General features: G+C 33.3%; 1 protein-coding gene across 1 annotated transcript in view; it reads left to right on the forward strand.

Annotated features, from left to right (window-relative positions):
- Sycp2 (synaptonemal complex protein 2) overlaps positions 1-25,192 on the forward strand; it is a 73,353-nt gene that overhangs the window by 17,066 nt on the left and 31,095 nt on the right. Inside the window, 9 exon segments of the mRNA XM_047540362.1 lie at positions 8,052-8,200; positions 9,008-9,082; positions 9,530-9,676; positions 11,546-11,645; positions 12,447-12,604; positions 14,330-14,399; positions 14,875-14,932; positions 15,396-15,529; positions 15,863-16,293. Coding sequence (XP_047396318.1) covers positions 8,052-8,200; positions 9,008-9,082; positions 9,530-9,676; positions 11,546-11,645; positions 12,447-12,604; positions 14,330-14,399; positions 14,875-14,932; positions 15,396-15,529; positions 15,863-16,293 — 1,322 coding nt within the window.

Here is a 25,192-nt window from a genome sequence, read left to right on the forward strand (position 1 = left end):
TATTTTCACATATATATGAGATCTTTCTTTTTTGGACTTTTTTATTATTTTTAGGGGTTATATTCTGTATACCTGTGTTTTATGTTTCTCCCAGTCTATATCTTGCTCACTCATTTTTTTAATGGTGTCTTTGGTGAACACAAGTTTTTAAATTTGAAATCTAGTCAATCTGGTTTTTTTTCTTTAATGGTTATTGCTTTCTGTGACCTAAGAAATCTTTGCTTATTCCCAAGTCACAAAGATGTTCTCTTATTCTCTAAAAGTTTTATGCTTTTAGGTTTTATGTTTATCATTGTAATCTAACTCAAATTAATATTTGGTTATGGCGTTATATAGAAATTGAGATTCTTTTATTTCCATATGGATGAGCAGTTATTGCAGCATTACTTGCTGAAATGTCTTTCCTTTCTCTGCTAGATTTCTATGGCTTCTTTGTTGAAAATCATGTGACCCACAAGAGGAGGCCTATATCTTGGTGTTCTGCTCTCCTTTGGTCTGTCCTTCCTTCTACTAGTACCACACTGTTTTAATTATTATACATTTATGATTAATCTAGCAGTCAGCTATGCAAGTTTTCCAACATTGTGGGTTTTGGGTTTTTTTGTTGTTGTTGTTCCATGATTTTTCTGGAAATTCTAGGCATTTTGGTTACCCATATAAATTTTAGAATTTGTTTATCAATCACTCCAAAAAGCCTATTGGAATTATAATTAGAGTTTAGATCAATATGGGGTAAAATGACATATTAACAATAGTAAGTATTTCAGTTCATAAATAAGGAATATATCTTATCTGGTGACTCTCTCTTATAATACATTTCTTTAGATTCAAACATCTTACATGTTTCAGTTTTATTGCTATGTGGAATTATACTATATGGGTATGCTTCAGTTTATACATCCATTCACCTTTTTGGAATGCTCCCAGATTTTAGTTATTAAAAAATGTTGCTATAAATATTCACATATAATTATCTATATAGATATGCTTGTATTTCTCTTGCGTAAACTGCTAAGGAGTACAGTGGTTATATTATACCATAGGTATGTGTTTACCTTTTTAAGGTAAACTGCTGACCAAAGTGATTTTATCAGTTTATATTTTCACTCAGTATATACTTCAATGTTCCAGTTGTTCTACATCTTTGCCAACACTTTAAATGGTCAGACCTCCCTTCTTTCTTTATTGTCAGTTCATTGCAATGTTGGTAGAAATTTATGAAAGCAGACATCTTCCTAGTATCTGATGTTGGAGGAGTGGGAAACATTAATCATTTTTTAACCATGAAGTATTTCATGCTATCTTAGTCTGTTTCCTGTTGCAATAACAAAATCCCTGAGGCTGAATAATTTATGAGAAAAGACATTGTTTTAGCTCATAGTTCTAGAGACTAGAAAGCCCATAATCAAATGACCACATCTGGTCAGCTTCTGGTGAGGGTTTTATGGAAGAAAATGGAAGGAGTCACATGGCAAGAGAAGAAAAAAGAAAGCCAAGGAAGCAAAACCTGCTTGTTTATCAACCTGCTCTGACAGTAATACTGTCCTGTGAGAGAGAGAAAACTCTTGCACAGTTAAGAAGGCATTAATCCATTCATGAGCATTCTGTCTTCATGAGCCAACCACTTCCCACTGGGCTTAACCTCCCAATATGGCCACATTGAGGAGTTAAGTTTCAACATGAGTGTTGGTAGGTATAAAACGAAACATATTTAAACCGTGACCCATTGTGACAGTTTTTCATGTATTCCTTTTCTTTTAGCTTGTTTTATGATAGGTTTCATAGAATCTGCTGAGATAATTCATTTTTCCCTATTTTGTCTATTTCCATTTTTTCTTTAGCATACAATAGTAATTTTAAAGACCATGTTAGATCTATTAATTTTAATAATACATGATTCTATTACCTGAATCATCTTTAGATCATCTTATAAGGTCTGTTGCTTCCTCTCTTGATCAGTCATACATTGTTGTCTCTTTGTATGTAAAGTAACTTTTTGCAGGACATTGTATATGAAAGAACTATAGAGGCTCCAGATGCTTCTTCCACCAGAGAGAGTGTCTTCCTTTTTCTTAAGTGGAGAGTAAAGAACTAATCAGTGATGTACGATCATCAATGCTAGTCCATGTTTGGTTCATTTTAGTAGGTTTTCTCTCTACCTTGGTTGCCTTTATTCTTTTGGTGTGATTATGAACCCTATAGGTTTCTGTCTTCTGAATCTGAGTGACTGTGAGAGATACAGTTCTATCTTTTAGAGGTTTCTACCCAACTCTCCAACCTTAGTCCATTCAGTACAAAATCTAGGAAATGTTTTGAGAGGGAAACTTACCCCATGTTTTAGGCTGGCCCCTCTTTGAAGCAGCACTTTGCTTCTAAGCCATGGGACTACTATAGAGTTAATTCTACCTTTTAAAAAAATGATACATAATAACTTTATGTATTTGAGGTGTACAGTATGATATTTATACACACGTATATACTACAAGTCCTAGCCAGAGCAATTAAAGAGAACTCTGCCACTTCAAGCAGCTTCTATCCATCTCTTATTGCTATGTAGGGAAAATCAGATATCCCATGGCCCAGCTATTCTACTCCTTGATATTAATCCAAAAGAACTAAAATCAGCATGCTGTAGTGATACATGCACATCAGTGTTTATAGCAGCACAATTTACAGTAGCCCAGTCATGGAACCATACCAGGTGCCTATGAATAGATGAATGGATAAAGATACACACACACACACACACACACACACACACACACACAATGGAATTTTACTGAGCCATTACAAAAAAGAATGAAATTATGGCATCTGCTGGTAAATGGAAGGAACTAGGGATCATCATCCTAATTGAAATAAGTTAGAGTCAAAGATCAGATGTTTCTCACATTTTTGTGGAAGCCGGAGAGAAGTGAGTAATTAAAAAAAGGATGGGGCATCCCATTGAAAATAGAAGGGAAAACAGTGGAGTAGAAGGAAGGAAATCAAGGGGGAAAGAGTAAGGGGAATGGGAGAGGGAAGGAACTGTAAGAAATTGACCAAATTTTGCTATTAGTACTTCTATGAATATATCACAGTGAATTCCACTTTTATGTATATATCTAGAAGATGCCATTTGACAAAAACAGTAAATAAATAAATAGAAGGAAGACCAGTAAGAGTAGAGTAGAAGAAGCAGGGAGAGAGAAGGGAGGGAAGATAGAAGTACCGGAGATTGAAATGGAATAATTCATATTACATGTTTGTATGAGTACATTGAAATGAGCCTCATTTTATAACAAATTAATAAAACATTAAAAATAATAAAAATGAAAAGAAAATCATGCTTGAAGGTATCAGTGTATGTAGATGTAACAAGCAAGACGTGCCACCTTTTTTTCCAATAGGGACTTTTGACAACTCTGATTGTAGGCTTAGAAAGAAAAACTCTACTGGAATCAAAATATACCAGCAAATATTTAGCTAATCAGTTGGGCCTGGAATAAGGAATAGAAAACTCAGAGACTTTATCACTGTAGTATGCTGTAAGTATAGTACAGTATGTTACAGTATGCTTATTTTAGTTCTTTTGGGTAAATACCAAGGAGGGGGATAGCTGGGTCATATGAGGTTCCAAAGTCTTTTGAGAAATTTCCATACTGCTTTCCAAAATGGTTGTACTAATTTGAAGTCCCACCAACAATGCATGAATGTATCTTTTCTCTCACATTCTCATTAGCATATATTATTTGTATTCTTTTAATGATGGTCATTCTAACTAGAATGAGATAAAATCTCAGTATTGTTTTAATTTTCATTTCCTTGATTGCTAGGGGTGTTGAACTTTTTTTCTTTGTTTGCTGGTCATTTATATTTCTTTTGAGAAATATATTTCTTTTGAGAAGTGTCTGTTAATCCTATACATACAAGACCCAAAAAACTCCCACCAGAAGACTTCTAGAGTTGATAAAAAAAATCCAGCAAAGTAACAGGATACAGATTAAAGTAGGAAAGTCAATAGCTTTCCTATGCTCAAATAATGAATCTGCTTAGAAAGAAATCAGAAAAACTATTCCATTCATAACCCCCGCCCCAGACACACACACAAAATAGCTGGTAATAAATCTAACCAAGGAGGTGAAAAACCTCTAAGAAGATGGAAAGATCTCCCATGTTGATGGAAAGGCAGAATTAATATTGTCCAAATGAACATATTACCAAAAGCACTATACAGATTCAATGCATTCCCCATCAGAATACCAATGACATTCTTTATAGAACTAGAAAAAACAGTTCTAAAATTCATTTGGAAGAATAAGAGATCCAGAATAGCCAATGCAATACTAAGCAAAAACAGTGATACTTGGAGGCATCACAATACCTGATCTTAAATTCTATTCTAGAGCTATAGTGATAAGAACAGCATTGTATTGTTATCAAAACATACAGAAAGGGTGTTGGGGTTGTGACTCAGTGGTAGGAGTGTTCACCTGGCACGCATGAGGGCCTGGGTTTGATCTTCTGCATCACATAAAAATAAAATAAAGGTATTGTGTCTACCTACAACTAAAAAAAAGAAAAGTGGAAGACCAATGGAATAGAATAGAAGACACACAAACCAACAGAGATATGGTCATATACTTCACAAAGGTGCCAAAAACATGTTGGAGAAAAGTATCCAGATTTCCCATCAGCATATATCCTATCTGTAGTAGAGGAATGAAACTAGATCCCTATCCCTTACCCTGCACAAAAGTCAACTCAAGTGGATCAAACACCTTGGAATTAGGAAACTTTGCAATTGTTAGAAGAAAACCTAGACTCAGTACTTCACCTTATTGCTACAATCACCGACTTCTTCAACAAGACCACTAAAACTCAAGAAATAAAACCCAAGAGTCAGTAAGTAAAATGGTATCAAATTTTAAAACTTCTGTACAGCAGGGGAAACTTTTAAGAATATGAAGAGAGAACCTACAGAATGGGAGAGAAATCTTTGCCAGCTACTCTTCTGACAGGGTATTAATATCCAGAATATATTAAAAACTGAAAAAGCTTAACACTAATAATAATAACAACCCAATAAATGAATAGGCAAAAGAACTAAACATTTGAGTTTTAATTTTTTCCTGTTATTTTCTAGGAGGATATTGGCCTGCCACAATTTACCACATCTTAATCAAATGGAAGCCTCTAACTTTCAGCTTCAGATTCTCCCACAGCTACTTGGCAGTCCTCCATGTCTATAGTGACCCTCTTCTCTCTGACTCTCACCAGCAGCTATTTAAATCTTTATAACCATCCTTAAGATGGGTTTCCCTTTTCATTTCCTCTCTCTCACTGTGATGGTGATAACCCAGAAAAACATGAAACTTTCAGGTAAGAATGCCTAGAGATTTTAATTTCTCAGACCTTCCATCTCCAAACATCTTGTATTCATATCCTTCTAAAAAATCTCTATAGCCAGGTGCAGTGGCACACCCTATAATCCCAACAACTTGGGAAGCTGAGACAGAAGGATCACAAGTTTGAGGCTAGTCTCAGCAATTTAGTGAGAGCCTTTCCCAAAATAAAAAAGACTGGGGATGTAACTAGTAGTAAAGCATCCCTGGGTTCAGTCCCTCACCCAGTCCCAAAAAATAAAAAGAAAAAAGAAAAAAATAGCTTCTGTAAATAGAAAAGGTATATCTACTCTTTTGGAAAACTAATTTTTCTGAGTTCTCTATTCACATTTTTCAGTTATTTGCTCCATTAGTTTGTATCTCTTATATCTTCTTCCTCTCTCTTAGTAGTTCATTTTTCTTTTCTCAGCATAAAAAGGGGTCACATATCTACACCTTAAAACAAAAAGCCATGTCATTTTTTAGCTCTTTTTCCACTCATAGCCAATTTTGAAAGAATAGTTTTTCTCTTTCCTTCTCTTCTTCCCATTAACTTCTGTTCCTAATATATTCTGTTGTATTAAGAACTCCACTGAAACTTTTCCACTGTCAAGATAATAATTAACTCATAATTAAAAATAAATACAGGTACTTCAGTCCTTATACTTACTCACATTTGACAATGTTGGTCACAACTTATTTTTAAATATTTTTTTTCTTACTTCTGAGCCAAACTCTAGATGCAGATATAAAACTTTTATACTTGGATATTTTCACAAATATCTAAAACCCATGTATGAAACTAAGCTCATTATTGTACTCTAAAGAGCTCCTTCTTCATTTCCTGTCTTAATAAATGGTATGATAGTCATTTAGTTTAGCCAGATATATTCTTGACTGTTTCCTCTCCTATACGTAACCCACTTTCCATGATCATTCATTTTTACCTCTTAACATCTTTTGAATGTCTTTGCATTCCCTTTGTCCCATGTTTGATTAATGTGAAGTGGTAATTTGTGAGAATACTTTTATATAAAAATTAGGTATAAATGGTTTAAAAGATTTTTCTAAATGACTTTTCAGGATAAAAGTATATTAACATACATATTAATGTAACTGTAGTGTACTGGAAACCATCCATTTATCTTAATATGTTAATAAAGTTCTGATATTTTGATATCTATAAATATTTAATTTTTATAGTAAGCAATGTAACAGGAAGTCTTTTAGAATCTCAGTAATATTGCTAACAAATTAAAAACAAAGCAAGCCATGAACATATTCCAGGCAGTTGAAGCAAGTACCAGAAAGTTTGTTTAAATAATCAATAAAATAAGTATCAATAAATTTCTGAATAGGTAGTCACAATATATGTGCATAAATCTTTGTACAGCAGTGGTAAAGCATTCAGGAAAATTACAAGTTTGAAGTAATCTTTGAAGTAATCTCATATTTATGTGCTTGCAAGCAATGAAAGCAAATATTACATTTAAGTTCACAGCAGACCTCAGAAAAAATGCATTTTCAGATGGATAAAACAATCAGCAATAATATTCTATAAAGATTATAAATGTTTTAATCTTCATCATCAAAACGTGAAACATTATCATCTTAAAAGTCACCTAAATTTTCATCTCTGAAACCTGAAAACTTGTTACTATTGCCCATGACTGTTTTTCAACTATTTTAACTCCTTGAATTAGAAACTGTCACTACTATCTTCAATCTATTAGTAATTTGTACCACTAAAGGGCATTACTGTGGAAGTTTCACAAACATCTGTGCAAAAGCACTTAAAACATTTTCTCTTTCAGCAAAGATCGTAAGAATCAGAAAATTTCATAACCCATAGGGTTATTTTGTCCCTTAAGACATGGAGTGGCCTACAGAGCTTTTTCCAAATGCAGAAATTCCATATTTTGTTTTGGTCCTTCTACCTTTTACATGTTTTCTTCCTGCCCAAAAGTATATTCTGGGGGTAGGTGTGGAGATCTCTCAGCCAACAATAGTAGCCCCACCGTAGGTAGGAGAGGAGCAATGGTGGTCCTGGGCCTGGGGCTTAGTCCATAATATAGGCAGCTTAATCAGGTGCCAGGTGATTTGTAGGTAACTTTTCTAGGGGGTGGAGTGAAGTATTGATTATATACTGGCACTTAATTTTTTTCTGGATTTAAAAATTCATCGAGGATAAGAACTATATTCACTTCACATTTTCTTGATACTTAATTTTTATCAAATATTATTTGTAACATATAAGTATACGTTTATAACAACTATATATAATAGAAATGTTTGAATAGATGCTTATGCCTAGAAATTTAGTGATTGTATGAAATTATTTTCTTTGCTAACCTTTTTTAAAGTTAAGGAAACAGCTTTCTTAAATGTATTTTAGGAATATTTTGTTAAGAATCTGTCAAGAGTCCAGACTTGTTGAATTCTCTGTTTCATTAGTTATGACATTAGCAAATAATTCATAGATCCAGAACACTGTGACTCTTAAAGGTAAATTGACTTGACTTATTTACATAGTAGGTAATGCCAGAATTGATTAAACACTGTTAGTCCTTTAAGTTTGAAGTTTGATTCAATTAATCTAAATTAATATGTTGTTTTTCTTATTTTTAGTATACTTAGAGTGATATAGAAATCAATATAAATTAATCAATGTGATTTGTTTGTATACAGTGATAGAATCAAAGAAGCTACTGACTGTAATTCTGAAAAATATAGTAAAAATTGGTAAAAGAGAAGGAAAGGAATTGCTTTTGTATTTTGATGTATCATTAGAAATCACTAATGTGACTCAAAAAATTTTTGGTGCTGATAAATATAGGGTAAGTTTTTTAACTCCTTAAATAAATATTTATTATGTTTGTAATTCTAGAAACCTAGTTCGTGGCTAAAAGTTTCATTACTTTTCTTTCCCCATTCTATACTTCTTAAAATGACATGTAGTTCTTTAAATTTGTACTATGGAATAGCCATCATCTTATTAGCCATATCCTTTGAGATGTTTATTAGAAAATATCTCAGGTGACAGAATTAGCAACAGCTTAGAACATTATTGAATTCCTGGCCCATGTTTAAAAAGTAAAATGAGACAAAGCACTGTTTTCAAGATAGTAAGCATTGTACGAATTATACAAATGATAACTTAGAAGATATAAGTAATTTGTTTGGGAAAATGAGTTGTATATGGAAATTGAAGAAAGAGAATGTTCGTGAGAGGTTTGAAGATAAGGCATTATTATGAAGTTGGGGCTTGAATGGCCTTCAAAGTTAAAGAGAAAGATTTGGATAAGATGCTTTCCAGGACCGTGGAAAACATTTTAAGCCAAATATTATTTAATGATAATTTAAGGTGAAATTTCATCTGTTTGGGGAGATATTCTGTTAAAAAGTTTATATAGTACAGAAGATTTATGCTGAAAGATAGTAAGATAAATTGGTGAGGAAGCTTTGTAGAGGGACCAAAATGGTAAGCCAAGGAGACTCTGGTTAGTAGGAAGTAATTGAAGCATTCTGAGGAATGGTACTTATGTATATGAGGAAGGGATATTTTGGTAGTTGTGGAAGAAAATAGGTAGGAAATAATTACATTAAATTGAAAGAAAATGACATTACTTTGAATTGAATTTTAGGAATTTGCCAGAAAACAAGGTATTTCAGTTGCCAAAACATCTGTGCATATACTTTTTGATGCAAGTGGATCACAGGTATATCTCTGACTTACTTGATTTTTATCAATGGGCCAAGTTTAAGAGTAAATAACAACAGTAATAAAGTTGATATTGGGTGAATATCTAAAAAAAAAGCAAATATAAAATGGTGCTCTAATAAAATATGTATGATTTTTATAAAGTCACTAATGATACATTTTAATACAGAGATTAGAGAGTTATTGATAAACACCAGTTTTGGTAACTTTACAGATTAGTAGTAAATGTTCTTTTACTAAAGACAAAACTTGTTTGCAAGTGGATATTTTTAGTTGAGTCACTTTGTAAAAATTGGTATATGGATAGAAGAGAATAGAAGAGGAAAAGAGTTGACATTTGTAAATGTGAGGTGAATAGGAGCTTCATTAAAACATGAAGTAGGTTTTCAGAACTTTCTATGACTTGCATTTTTAAGAATAGTTTTTTCCTACATTCTTCACCAAGATTCTAGTGCCAGAAAGTCAATTCTCACCAGTGGAAGAAGAACTCAGTAGTTTAAAAGAAAAATCTAATCCTCAAAAGGAATTTGCTGAACCTCCAAAATACATCAAAAACAGTAACCAAGGAAATGGAAAAAATAGTCAACTCGAGGTAAATATGGTGTCAAAATAGTTTATAAAACTGCGTAAGTCAAATCATTGTCATATATAAGTGACAATGATTTCTAGCTAGCTATCATTTTTATATTAATGGCCTTGATAACTGTTCAGTTCCCGCCCGTGTTTTGCAAATGCAAACCAAAGAAGATAGTATTTTGGCAAATTATGTATACGTGTAGGGTTAGAAGTTAGAACAGGTTTACTATGGAATTGGCATTCTAATTATTTTCCTACTTCTGGTACATCAGAGATACTTTCTCTCCCATCTACTTTTTTATAGATTTTCTCTAAAAGCTTAATAACCAGTGTTCTGAACATTTTACTCCTTCCCTGCATAGCTTCTTTTGTATACATAATTTAAAAGCTTAAATTATGTACCAGACTTGTCCTCAAAGTTCTATCAGTGCATCTTCATTCTTTTTTCTAAGGTGTCCTCTTGTATGTCTCTTCAAGTTATTCTCTAAAGTCTAATCTCAATTATTTTTTGCCTAAAATCTGCTTCCATACCTCAAAAACACTACTGTTAATTTTTCTGGTGATATCCTTGATGCTGGCATCTTCTCCCCCCATATATAGAACCAAGATGGTGATAATTGTTCTTTTCATAGTGTCTCTCATATCCTTTCTTCTTTGTTCCTTCTACTCTTACTCATCTCAGTACATATAGGTTAAAGTAACCTAATTGAGCTTGATTTAAGCTATCCCTGGTATACCAGTGATTTTGCTTAAATATCAGTGTTCTGACAGTATTCTTTTGCTCAAAAAGCTTCATCATCTCTGTGTTTATCCCACTGACTCAATAGATTTTGATTTAGTTCTGTAGACCTGCAATCACATTGTTTGTTCCCTTTTTTTTTTTAACCTTTTCTCATCTAAAGCATACCTACATTTACAATTCTCAATTTTTCTTTCTTCTTGGAACTTTCTCTATTTCAGATTTTATTAATCTTTTATCTTTAGGAACTCTGACTCTCTACAGGCTTTTGCATACATTTTGGAATGTTTTTCACTCAGTATTTTCTCCGTTAGTCTTGTGTCCTCAATTAAATGAAAAATGACATCTTTTATTTCCTCTAGACAGTTAGATCATAAAAGCTAGCTTTGGCATCTTGATTTCGGAATCATGTTGGGTGCTTTTTAAAAATGCATATTCTTTGATCTCGCTTTAAACTTTTGTATTGTAAACTCTGGGAAAAGTCTTAAGCATGTAAAACTTGGAAAAATGCCACAATGTTGTTAAACTTCTGCTGTGACTTCAGTAAGGATTAACTATTTGAGGCATTCATGTGAATAAGTAACTTTTCAGTTCCCATTCAATATGTCACAAGAACCATAATTTCTTTAAGAAGAACGGGGTTGATGTTGAAAAATACAAATCCTTATTGGAGCCTCTCCTTATGTGCCACCAGATCTCTGAATTCCTGTAGTGACTTTGCTCCAAAGGCATTTTGGTTTGCACAGATAATTAATTACATTTGCAAAAAAGTGTGTGAAAGTTTTAAAGAATGCTTCATATTGTGAAAGCATTTTTAAATAATTTTACCTGAGCATGTGTACGCAAGTTAATAGTTAGCTAGATAAATAATATCAATAAAATATTTTTAGTTTGTACTTGAAAGCACTATATTGTATAAATTTAGATATTATATAAATATTATTTTAAACAATATTTCTGATTTGTTTTGATTATTTAATACAAAATGTGGATAAAACCTCTCAAGTCAGCCAGAAACACAGAAATTTCTGAATATTGTGTTATTTTTAAAAAGCATATAACTTATGCATATTGTAAGTAAAATTGTAGTGTTTTTAATTTCAAGAGAAAGTGTATGTTTACTGTGGTTGTTTCTCATGGTTTAAGATAACTACTCCTAGCAAAAGAAAAATGTCTGAAGCATCGATGATTGTTCCTGGTGCAGATAGATACACTGTGAGAAGTCCAGTACTTTTAATCAACACATGTAAGTTTTATAGTCTGAAAAGATTTTTAACAAGTATTATATTTTAAAGGAGAAGATGTTTAATTCAGGGAAATTTTAACATAGTCTTCCTGAAGATACATAAAAATTTATAAAAATATGAATCACAAATGCCTTCTAATGGGAAGAAAGATATAATGGGAATTGAGATATAAACTTTTTCAAAATATTAATATTCAGCATTAATATTTTGTCATAATTTAAGCAGGAGGCAGCATAACATAATGGTTAAAACATTGATAATGGTTAAACAGACTGCTTGACTATTCCTGTTTCCCAGTTTGTATTTTGTACAGATTATTGTCTAGCTAAATTTAGAACCAGTGTCTTTTCTGTGATACAGCCCACGGTGTTTATCTCCTCAAGATTAGAGGATGAAATGAAAGTCATCATTCAACAGGGAATCTTTGTTAAACATATAGCTGGTTCCTGGCATATACTGAGTTAAACGTTTAGAAAAAATTGATACTTTGTGCTAGTGACTTTAAACAAAGTCTTTGTCTTCCTGACAATTTAATATTGACCTTCCATTCCCCAAATCTACTGGCAGTTGCCTAATGTATGACAGGTTCCTCAAACTTAATAATAGGTCCAAAATTAAGTTTCTTTTACATCACTCCCTGACATTTTTTCTCAACTTCTTATCTTGATGAGTGGCATCCATGTCTACTTATTCCTGTAAACTAGAAACTTGGAAACTGTCCTAGAACTTTATCTTACTCACTTCAAAAGTACTGCAATAGAAAAGAAAAAAACTCTTGCCATCCTTTGTCCTCCTTTTAGCAACACCACAAAGAAGAAGAATTAAACCACCACTGCAAATGATAAGTTCTGCAGAAAAAGCTGCTCTTTCTAAAACATCAGAAAATGGAGTGGATAATGCTGTATCACTTAAACCTAGACCAGCTGAAGGAATAAATAGAAGAGATAATACAGACAAAGTAATTACACTTGGGGAGTATTTTTAAAATTGTTATCAGATTATCATAGAAATACGTATTGAGTTAACTTCTCTTATAAGCAATGTCTCTTTGTTTATACATTTGTAGTTTTTCTAGATATCATTTATTATCCTTGAAAGTAGATTCCTTCTGGAATATTACTCATTTACTATGCTTGCAGTAAAACTTATGAACATCTCTTCACTATAATTGTAGTTCATACACTGTTAAGAGAAAAGGACTTTCTATCATTCTTTAAGAGTTTGTGATACAAGTTAACATCTGTTACAGGGAAGGCTTTAGTGGGTACAGAAATGTGAGATCCAAATGGATTCTTTCCTTATGTATTTCATAAGTCTCTCATGGAATTAGACAAGTTAATAAGATAAGATAATCCCAATATAGTGTAAGCCTCTTCAGATGTACATAGAGGTTTCAGTAAGAACCATTGAAGAGGCAGGTACTTAACCGTATAGCTGGAGGAAAGGATGAAAATCAGCAGAGACCTTTTAAGGATATATGGGAGGATGAATTGATTTTTAAAATATCAATTAGTCACATGAATATTAAAGAGAAGGGCATTCATTCCAGGTTATTGAAGGGATAGGATAGGGAATGGATAAGACAAAAATGGTTTCTTGGAGAAACAAAAGTTTATAGATGAAGAACACTTAATGGGTTTTTATTTTCCCCTGGAATATAACATGGTCAATTTCTCCTGGGATCTGTTGATGCAGGGGTCAGGAACATGTAAAGATTTAAAATCACTACTAAGAGTTAAAGGAGAAACCTGAGAGTAAGTACAAGTGTTAGGCAAAGTTGGAATTTAAATCTGAGTTTGATCATATCATTAGTTCATAAAAATGTGTGCAATATTCTCAAAGCATAGTAGTCTTCCTTCTCATATTTAAAGAAAGAGCACATAGGTGGATTTTTAAAAAAAATTTAAATGGTTGTTTGTGGGACATAGAGGATATAAGAATTGAAGAGAGAAAAATAGTAAAACTAGCTCAAATTATTGAGCTAAGTATTTATTAATAAAGGCACTATTTTTCAGTTGTTTGGCATGGTCCTAAGTATTGTAAATGATAGGCATGGTAGCTAGAATTTTGCTTACATATTGTCAGGAGAACCCTTTTGACATTGTGACAACCAAAAACATACATGCATATTTCTACAGCTGTTTCTAAGTGTAGAAAACCTTGGCTAAATTAAGTAGAAAAGATTGCTGAGGCAAGGTAAAATATCTTGGGATAGAGAGTATATTTTCTGAAAGTGATAGCATATTTTAATTGTATCTGCATTAAGTGTGAATCTGTGGCTGTGGAAAGAGGAAAGCTTAATGCAGATAACAACTTACCTGGGTGGTGGCCAAAAATTAAAAAATAATTTAATACTTGATAATTTCCAACTCCTCTAAATACTTTAGTGAAAAGAGAAAAGAGGTGTAGACTTATGACATCAGCAACAACAGGAGATGTGCCATGGAGGTTCTATAAATTGTCAGTAACAGATGAGAGTTATTATTCTAGTTATGAATGGGATTAGAAAACTTATATGATCTTTTGCCTCCTTGTCTGCAATGAAAGGTAGTTTCTTCCATTTCAGAATAGGCAATATTCTAGAATGGGCATAGCATTTATTTCAAATCTTAATACCCAACTTTTAAAAGTTTTCATATAATGCCTTAATTCAAGTTTACATTAATGTTTCCTGTGTTTGTAGCATATCAAAACTGCTAAAGTTGTAGAAAAGACAGAAAAGAAGGACATTGAATTTCCAAACCAAAACTTCAGTAAGTACTTTTTAGTTTAATTTTAGATGCTTTTGTAGTGGTGCATGCCTGTAATCCCAGCAACGTGGGAGGCTGAAATAGGAAGATTGTAAGTTCAAAGCCACCCTCAGCAATTTAGTGAGGCCCTAGCTAACTTAATGAGGCCGTGTCTCAAAATAAAAAATAAAATAGGTTGAGGATGTTGTTTATTGGTTAAGTATCCCTGGGTTCAGTTCCTGGTACCTAAATAAATAAATAACAGAGAAAGAGGGTACTTCTCTCTATACTTCTCTTTAGCCCCACTGACTTTCATTGAGTTGAAAAAGAATAAAAAATTATAATGAATGTGCTTTGGTGTGTTTGAGGTTGCAAAGAAATCGAAGACAATTTCTGTTCCCAGTAAATTGGGTTCTGAAATTATGGAATTTTATACTAACCCCTATTTGATTCTTCCCAACTACTTGAAAAATGAAAATATCATTTTTGTTTTATTTAGATGAACTCCAGGACACTGTTCCTGAATCACAGGCAGTGAGAAAAATAGATAAACCTGTGTAAGTATGAGAAAATCCATCAAATAATTGAGTGTATATTGTTATTTTTAGATGAATGTAACATTTGAAAAAAGCCTTTATATTATTAAAATGTAATATTAGTTATAGCATAAATCTTGCTCAGTTATTATAATAGCACTGTGGGAAATGGCCTATACTTTATTTCCATATTAACCAGCATAACTTTTTAAGTTGAGAGATTTTTTAAATGTATGAATGTGAAAAAAATTTAACGTGGTTTAAATACATAGTAGAACGTGAAAAGTTTGAGATATATTTAGGTAGATATTAAAGTAGTAAAAGTAATGGTACTTTTCTAAATTTTAATTTTTGTCATGTCTTATGAAAATATTTTCATGTTTAAACAGGTTGTTTTCAATAAACATTGACTTAAATAAAAGTCAAGGTCTAAAGAGTCATATGCTAATTTTTATATTAAGTAAATGAATTTATTTTCTTCTAGACTGCCTGGTGTTTTAGACAACATCTGTGAAAATAAAATGAACTCAAAATGGGCATGTTGGACACCCGTAACAACCATTAAACTATGTGATAACCAAAGAGTCAGTACTTTTTCAGGAGACACATTTAATCAAGGTGAAATATAACTTTATATGCATGAAGTGGTAACTTCCTTGGATGTCTAACACATATTTTGGGTTTTAACAAATTTTAGATATTGCCAGGCGGAATGGCACACTCCTGTAATCCCAGCTATTCAGTAGGCCGAGGCAGGAAGATTACAAGTGTGAGGCCAGCCTTGGCAATTTGCTGAGACCCTGTCTCAAAATTTAAAGTGAAAAAGGGGCTGGGATGTAGCTCAATGGTAGAGCACTCCTGGGCTCAATTCCCATTACTGGAGAAAATAAAAAATAAAAGTATTATAAATTTATGCATTTTATAAGAATTAATTTTTCATCCTTCCATTAGATATCGGTATCAACAAGACACATACTAAACAAAAATCATCTTCTATATCTGATGATGATTCTGAAGAAACAGGAAAGGCAAGATATAAGAAAGAAATAGTGAAACCTAACAAAATAGATAAAGCGGAAGAATTGTACAAAAGAAACAATCAACAACAAAATCATCCACAGTATTCAGAGCAGAAAAATACTGAAAATACCAAGCAGAGTGATTGGCACATTGAATCTGAAACTACTTTTAAATCAGTTCTTCTAAATAAGACAATTGAAGAATCTCTGATCTATAGGAAGAAATACATATTGTCAAAAGATGTGAATGCTGCTATTTGTGATAAAAGCCCTTCTCCTGGAAAAAATTTAAAGAGTCAGAAAAAATCAGGGAAAGAAGTAACTTCTGAACTTAATTCCTGGGAATTGAAAGAAAAACAAATGGTGAGCTGTCAGTGAGTTTTGATGTCTTATATAAATAAGGTACCTACTTAATTACATAAGAAAGCGCAAATTTGATAGCTGCATGACGTGTGTAATGCCTTGCTCTTTAATTGAAGGCATAGACCCTGAAAGGAGGGGGGTCCCCTTATCCTTCTTACTCATCTCTCCCCAGCCCTGATAGAACAGGCATGTGAAAGTGGAGAATAAGTGAACCCTGAAGTTTCTATCTCTTTGGGTTCCTTCCATTCTGACCTTTTGAATACACATACCAAGCAATTCTTTCTTTCATTTTTATAAACTGTTATTTTTTATTTTCCTCTGTGACTAACCTACCAGAGATTAAGGACTGTGTTTATTCAGCATTTGTTTTCTTGCATGTCCTAGCAGAGCTTTGGATGAATACATTAAACCTTTACAAGTGTTTGCAGGAAAGGATGTGAATAGCTTAGAAGAGACTATCTTCTGTAACTGTTGCTCATCCTCACTGGAGCCCCAACTTTATTTTTCAGACTTAATCATCTCAGTATCACATCTCCAAGACATTTTAAGCTACTGTGCATCACACTTGCACAGAAGAAAATTCTACATTTTGTAAAAGGTGTCATAAATCTTTTTTTCAATTGCTATCAAGATACAGATTATGGAAAATTTTTATTTAAAATACATTTTACTGCCAATAACGCAATTGGTTTTTGCCATTCCTATGATGATCAAGTTTTTTTAGTCTTTGATTTTCATTTATCCTCTGAAAATACTGTTAATACTTGAGTTGCCAAATTTCTGGAGTCAATGTTAAATGTTTATACATTCTGATCTAGACATTACTTAATTTGTTGACAGCTTCCTTTAAAATTTTTTTAACCTGTAATCTACTTTTCATGCTTAATTTGCTTTCTTCCATGTTTTTTTTTTTTTTGATTCCTAGTATGCTGTTCTTTTCTCTTTAGACTCTTAGCTGCTATTTAGTTGCCTCAGTCTTAGAGGAAATGAGGTTCCAACTGTCCAAGCACAGTTATATCGTTCAATTTTAATTTGAAACTTTTCTTTTTTGGTGGGGGAAGGGTGTTAGAAACATTTCACAAAATTTTTCTGATCTAGTCATTTCTTTTTTCTGGAAGTGCAGAAACTGAATCTTCTCTTCTAAGACATGGTATGATATTTTAAAAACCTACTTGCAATTTTCAAAAGTTCTCTTCATTTCTTCATACTCCCTGTATCACTACACAATATTTCCTGCCATTCATGGATCATTCTAAAGTAGTCATCTGTCTGGCCTTGCCTTCCTACTTAGTATCTCACACAGAGTATGCCTCTGTAGTTCAGATTTCCCAAGCTGGCTCTAATGATACTGAAAATTCTGAAATCACACTATTTTACAAGAGGCTCATTTTTACTTTATTTTTATCAAGCAAGTAAACTATGTCTTCATGCTGATAATCTCAAAGTACAGTAAATGACAATTTATTACTTATTTATAAAAGCATGTGGACTTCAAAATGGTTAAAAAGATTTTATGTCTATATTGCTACAATTAAAAAACTCCATATACCTTTTATGTAGGAAAGAAAAGTAAATATAAAATCAGGAGACCTCATATCTTTAAGAGTATTGTTAGGGTTTTTTAAAATAAATTATCTAAAATTGCACTAATACTTTTTCAGTCTTCATTTTTTTTTTAAAATTAGTAGACTTTTTTAGAAAAGTTTCACATTTACAAAAAAAAAAATGAGTGGAAAGTAAAGAGACTTCTCATATTTTCCCTCATCCATTTCCTCTATTATTAACATCTTGCATTTAAGTGGTGTATTTGTTAGAGTTGATGAATCATTATTTAAACATGATTATTAACTAAAGTCCATAGTTGAATTACAGTTCAATCCCTGTTGTACATTCTGTGTGCTTTGACAAATATATGATAACATGTATACACCGCTACAGTACCTTACAAAATCGTTTCATTGTCTTAACATTCCCATACTCCACCTGTTTATTCCTCCTGCCAAAATCGTGGAAACTATTTTTTACTACATCCATAGTTTTTTTTCTTTCCAGAATGTCATATGCTTGAATTTTATAGTATGTAGTCTTTTCAGAGGTTTCTTTCACTTATCAGGTGCATTGAAGGTTTCTCAATGTCTTTTTGTGACTTTTTTGCTTGTGTCTTTTTAGTGCTGCATTATATTCTATTGTGTAGATTAACAAGGTTTGTTTTCACCTATTGAAGTTTGCTTGGTTGCTTTCACATTTTGTCAGTCATGAATAAAACTGCAGTGAACATTTACGTGCAGGTTTCTGTGTGGACATCCATTTTTCCATTTGGAGAAAATACCAAGGAGCATGATTGCCAAATCATATGATAAGAGATATGTTCAGTTTTGTAAAAAAAAACAAAAACAAACAAAAACACCAACAATAAAAACTGCTGTCCTCCCAAGTATCTGGTACTCTTTTGCATTCCTGGCAACAAGGATTGAGAGTTTGTATGTAGTGGTCTTTTTATTTGCAAATTTCTAATGACTGGATGTTGAGATATTTTCATATTTTTACCATCTGACCTGTATGTTTTCTTTGGTGAGCTGTCCAGATCTTTTGGCATTAAAAAATTGCTTGACTTGATATTGTTGAGTTTTAACTAAGAGTTCAGTGTGTATTTTGGATTCCAATCCTTTATCAGATACATGTTTTGCAATTATTTTCTCCCAGTCTATGTCATTCTTTAAACAGTGTCATTTTTTTTAAGGAGCAGAAATTTTTAATTTAAATGAAGTCCTACTTACTGTTTTTTCATGGTTTTTACTTTTGGTATTGTATTTAAAAGGCACTACCAAACTCAAGGTCCCCTAGATTTTCTCATATGTCATCTTCTAGAAGTCTTCTTGTTTTGTAGTTTAAATTTAAGCCTGTGATTCATCTTAAGTTAATTTTTGTGAAAGATATAAGGTCTTTGTCTAGATGTTTTTTGCCAAGTGGATATTTAGTTGTTCCAGTACCATGTGTTGGAAAGAGAATCCTTTCTCCATTGAATTGCCTTTATTCCTTTGTCAAAGATCAGTTAACTATACTTGTGGGGGTCTATTTCTGGGCTCTTAATTGTTTTACTGATACTTTGTCTATGCTGCCATTACCACACTGTGTTGATTACTGTAACATTTTAATATGTCTTGAAGTCATGCAATGGCATCCTCTGACTTTTTGTTCTTCCTTATTCTGTTGGTTTTTCTGGAATTTTGCTTTTCTGTATAAACTTAAGAATCAATTTGGTAATAACCACAAAATAGCTTGCTGGGATTTTAATTGGGATTGCATTAAGTTTGTGGATCAACTTAGGAAGAACTGACACCTTGACAATATTGAGCTTCTTATACATCTATGTGGAATATCTCTCTGTTCATTTAGACCTCCTTTGATTTCTTTCATCAGAATTGTGCAGTCACATGTTTGTTAGAATAATACCTAAAGCATTTAATTTTGGTGGTGCTAATATAAATTTAATTTTTAATTTCATTGCTGTTTATTAAAAAGTTACTGAGAGGAGATTCAAGATGGTAGATGAGAGGAAGGCTGCATTCCTAGTTGCTTCGTGGCTCAGGATTCAAGCAATGGGAGTACTATTTTTCAGTGAGGGTGGGTGAAAGGGATTTCACAAAAATTCAACATTGGACAATGAGAGTATCTTAGAGACTCAGAAATTTGGGTGCATTAAACAAAGAAGAAAGAGTACATTGGAGCCAGGCCGTTTGTGGCAGGGGCAGAGACATGGGTCTACCTCAGAGAACACAGAGAAACAAAATAGACAAATTTGGTATGGAAAAAGTTGTAGATCAGAAAAGCAGACTGAACTTAGCTGATCCAGATGCTATATTGTGAACTGGTGTTTGAAAAGTACTCTTTGTTTCTCAGCTGGCTGGGGAGAGCTGAGATAGGAGTCATCCTGAGGCAGCCATGCTGTAGCTGCTGTTGTGGAGCCTCAAGGTCATGGCCAACATTGCCATACTGCCCAGGCAAACACATGCCATGTGGCTTAGGGTGTACCTAGCAGAATGTGAATGAAACAGGCACAGAAAAGATTGTACCCAAGGGGATTCAAGTTTAAAAAAGCAAAGGGGAGCCCAGCTTGCTTTTCCTGTGAGTCTGGTAGCTCAGATGACCAGATGAAGAGGGTTAGGAATTTGAACAGGCAGGTGTGAATACTCTCTGGGCTAAGCCTGGAAAGGCTGTTTGTGGGCAGCAGAGAGGGTGGAGGCCTGATTCCCCTGCCTCATGAGTAGAATTATTGGGAGGTTCCTGAGATCCAGATTCCCAGCACAGAGCAACTGCCTGGCCCTGTATTGTGTTGAGCTAATCTCTCAAGAGCAGACACCACCCCGCAAAGCCCCTAAGGCCTGATTAGACCTAAACTCCAACCCCTGGAACTCTCCTCATAATAGCACTCTGCAGTAGCCCTTGGGAGTGCATTTATCTGGTCTGTGTAGACAACTCCAACTGACAGCACTTACAGCTCCATCCTATCTTATTCTGCGAGAAGGGAGGCTGAGAGCTATTTTAACCAACTTCAGTCTTAGGACATTCCAAAGGGTAGCTCAGTGAGCAAAACAAAAAGAGGAAGAGGTTAAGGTTGCTTATGTGCTTTTTCTAGTTCTCTCTCTTGTTGACTATATTGACCACATTGGTAGAGACAGTTCCTTCATTTTTCATTAAGAATAATTTTTTCTGTGTGTGTATGTTTATGTGTTTTTGCTCTGCTGATTGGTGTGTATATTCATATTTTTGTCTCATTTTTAGCATTTTTATTAGAGTGTAATAATTATTCCAAATTATGTCCCTTTCCCTTCTTTCCTCCCTCTATCTAGTTCTCCTCCTACTGTACTTATGCCATGTATCTTTATGATATTGTCTCCTTTCTTGCCACCTTCTTCACCTTATTTTGCTCTAGTTCTACATAATGAGAGAAAACTTTTGGCTTTTGATTTTCTAAATCTGGCTTGTTTCACTTAGCATGATTTTCTCCATTTGCATTCATTTACCAGAAAATGCCATTATTTCACTCTTGATGGCTTAGTGGAACTCCACTGTGTATATATACCACATTTTCTTGATCCATTTATTTGCTGATGGGCATCTGGGTTGATTCCATAATTTGGCTATTGTGAACAGTTATTTTTTCTTATCTTGTGTTTTGAGGGTTAGGGGCTTTTAATTGTTTATTTAGGTCTAGTTTTGTCTTTGTTGGTTTCTCTCCTTTTTCTTCTGCTAATAGCAAAATTTAACTGTTCTTTCTTTTTCTCTCTCTTTTCTTTGCATGTTTTTCTTTTCCCTCCTTACATTACCTACTACATCTTCTCTGTATTATGTGTTCCCTTTTAAACATTGTAAACTCACTTCTACCTTATTTTCTTTTCTCTTAATGAACTGTATTCCCACCATCTTTTAGAACTAGCTGGTTTATATAACTCCTGCACCCACCATCCGTGCTCTTTGAATTACAACTGTGGATGACCTAGTTGACACCTGCTATTTGTTTTAATGCCAGATCTAGTTCATGGTTGCTTATTGTTTTTCTGTTGGCATGTGCTGATTCCCCCATTCCTGTTTATTGTGCTAGTTAATATTATAGATGTCATAGTATGAACTGGGTACTTATTTTAGTGCTATATATTATTTGCATTGGTTGTTGCTGTTGTTTGTTTCCCCCTATTCTGTGAGGTGGTGGTGACCTATAAGGACACTAGAAGTTCACAGGGTAGAGACTCTGGTGCTGAACTAAACTCAAAGGGTTACACACCTTCCTCCACACCCATATTAACAATATTCAAACTTCATCTCTGTTAATACAAAGAATAGAAGAGACAAAAATTCAAACTAATGACCAGTCAGTCCCCAAGTAGAAAGGGATGAGAGTGAGCCCTTAGGTTCTACTCACAGACATCCACTACTACAGTAAAAACAGAATTAACAAAAAGGCTGTGGATACCACACCTACGAGGGGGTTCTCAATCTAGATCATTCTAGGAAACTTTGGCAAGAAAAGATTGTACCTTAAAAAGGCCCACATGTAAGAGTGGAAGAGAAATCCATCCAAACAGATGCCTAAAACCAACATAGGAGTATAAGAAAAATGAAAAATCAAGTTAACATAATACCTGCTAAGTTCACCAGCAACTGACCTCAAAGATATTGAAGTGAATGAAGTACCAGATAAATAATTAAAAAGAATAATTATAAAAATGATCAATGAATTCCAAGAGAATACAGAAAAACATAAAGGAAGCCAGTACAGGATATGAATGAGAAATTGAATGAGAAGATAGAGATATTGAAAAAGACCCAAATGTGCAGTTGAATATCTAATAGAGTAGACCATGCTGAAGACAGAATCTGAGAGTTGGAAGATAAAGTAGCCAACCTTGAACATTCTGGCAATATTAAATAAGTAACTATAACCAGAATATACAAGATCTCTGGGTCAACATTAGGAGACCAAATTTAAGAATCATTGGAATTGAGGCAGGTTGTGAAATGCAGGCTAATGGAAAGGATAACCTCTTCAGGTAAATAATTACAGAAATATTTTTCAAAAACCCTCTCTCAAATTAAAATTTCTAACAGAACAAGGATAGAATTTTAAAAGCCTCAAGAGAAAAATATCAGGTCACATATAGAGGCAAGGCAAACAGAATTATTTAGAATTTCAGAGTACAGACTCTAAAAACCAGGAAGACTTGGAATGGTGGTGTTCCAAGTCCTGAAAAAATAACTGTCAACCAAGATTGCTATATCTAGCAGAGCTATCCTTCAAAATCAAAGGAAAAATAAAAATCTTCAAGATAAGATTGGAATACTGGTATACTGAGCCAGCATACAGAATTTACTTAAAGAAATACTCCACACAGAAAAAATAAAAACAAACCCCAGAGCTCACCAGTGAACAAATCTCATTTGAAGAACAGCTAAGCAAATGAGAAACAGGACCAAATAAAACATTATAAATAAATCACAATGGCAGGAATTAATAAACCTCTCGCTGTACAACTTTGAATATAACTGGTCTCAACTCTTCAGTTAAAAGACATAAGCAAGCAGAAAGGATTAAAAAGTAAGATCCAACAATATGTTGTTTCTAAGGGCCTCTCCTTATAGGCAGAGATAGTCATCACAGGCTGAAAGTGAAAGGGATGGAAATTAATATACTACATGAATGGAGCCCAAAAGCAAACAGGAGTAGCCACGGTCATATCTGACAAGGCAGACTTCAAACTAAAATCAATCAGAAAAGACAAAGAAGGTCACTTCATATTGGTAAAGGAACTGATCATAAATACTTATGCCTCAAACATGGGTGCAATTAATTATATAAAAAAGAAACTAATTAAAGCCTCAGACCCCAGTACAATAATACTGGGTGATTACATCATACACTATTAGATAGGTCATCCAGATATAAACTCAGTAAAGACTCTTTTGACTTCAAAAATGTCATAAATCAAATGGACTTAACAGACACCTATAGAATATTTCATCCAACAGCTGAATATGCTATCTTGCGTATCTCCAAAATAGATCATATTTTAGGTCACAAAGCAACTTATCAAATACAAAAAAAATTGATATAATTTCATGCATCTTACCAGATCATAATAGAATGAAATTAGAGATCAACATCAGAAAACGATCAGAGACTAAATAACATATGGATAAAAACATATAAACATATGGATTTGAACAATATACTTTTGAATGATGAATGGGTGATAGAAGAAATCAGGGGAGAAATTAAAATGTTCCTAGACTTAAATGAGAACAATGATACAACATTCCAGTACCCCTGAGACACTATGAAGGCAGTTCTAAGAGGGAAGTATAACTATGAGTGTCTACATAAGAAAATCAGAAAGTTCCCTAATAAACAACCTAATGATCCATCTCAAGGCCCTTGAAAAGTAAGAACAAACCAATTCCAAAACCAGTAGAAGGAAAGAAATAATTAAGATCATAGCCAAAATCAATGAAATTGAGAATAAAAAATACAAAGGATCAAAGAAATGATCTTTGAAGAGATATATAAGATTGATAAACCTTTAGTCAAACTAACCAAAAGAAAAAGAAGACCCATATTTATAATAAAGTTAGAGATGAAAAAGGAGAATCATCACAGACATCACAGAAATCCAGTGGATCATTAGGGACTTTTTTGAAAACTTTTACTTCAACTAATTGGAAGACCTAGAAGAAATGGTACATTTCTAGACACATGTGACCTGCAGAAATTGAATCAGGAGGACATAGAAAACCTAAGCAGAGCAATACTAGTAATGAGATAGAAATAGTAGTTTTAAAAATGTAAAACTAACAGAAGCCTCCGACCAGTCGGATTCTTAGCTGAATTCTGTCACACCTTTAAAGAACTTATGCTAGTGCTCCTCAAACTTCCATGAAATACAAAGCGATGGAACACTCCCAGATTCTTTCTATGATAGCCAGTATCACTCATATCAAAGCCAGATAAGGACATATCAAGGAAAGAAAACTGCAGACTAATATCCCTGATGAGCTTAGATGTAAAAAAAAAAAATCCTTCATAAAATAAATATAAGCAAATCATATTCAACAACATATTAAGAAGATTGTACATCATAACCAAGTTGGCTTTATCCCAAAGAGGCAAGATGATTTAATGTATACAAATCAATAAATGTAATTCATCACATAAATATAATGAAGCACAAAACCACTTACTCTTCTCTACAGATGAAGAGAGGGCCTTTGATAAAATTCAGCACCCATTCATGATAAAAATACTGAAGAAACTAGGAATAGAAAGACCTACCCCAACATCATAAAGGCTGTATATTAAAAATTCAAAGTCAACCTCATAGAAAATGGGGCAAAACTGAAGTCATTT

The sequence above is a fragment of the Sciurus carolinensis genome, chromosome 2 (assembly GCF_902686445.1).
Source record: "Sciurus carolinensis chromosome 2, mSciCar1.2, whole genome shotgun sequence".
Classification (NCBI taxonomy): Eukaryota; Metazoa; Chordata; class Mammalia; order Rodentia; family Sciuridae; genus Sciurus; species Sciurus carolinensis.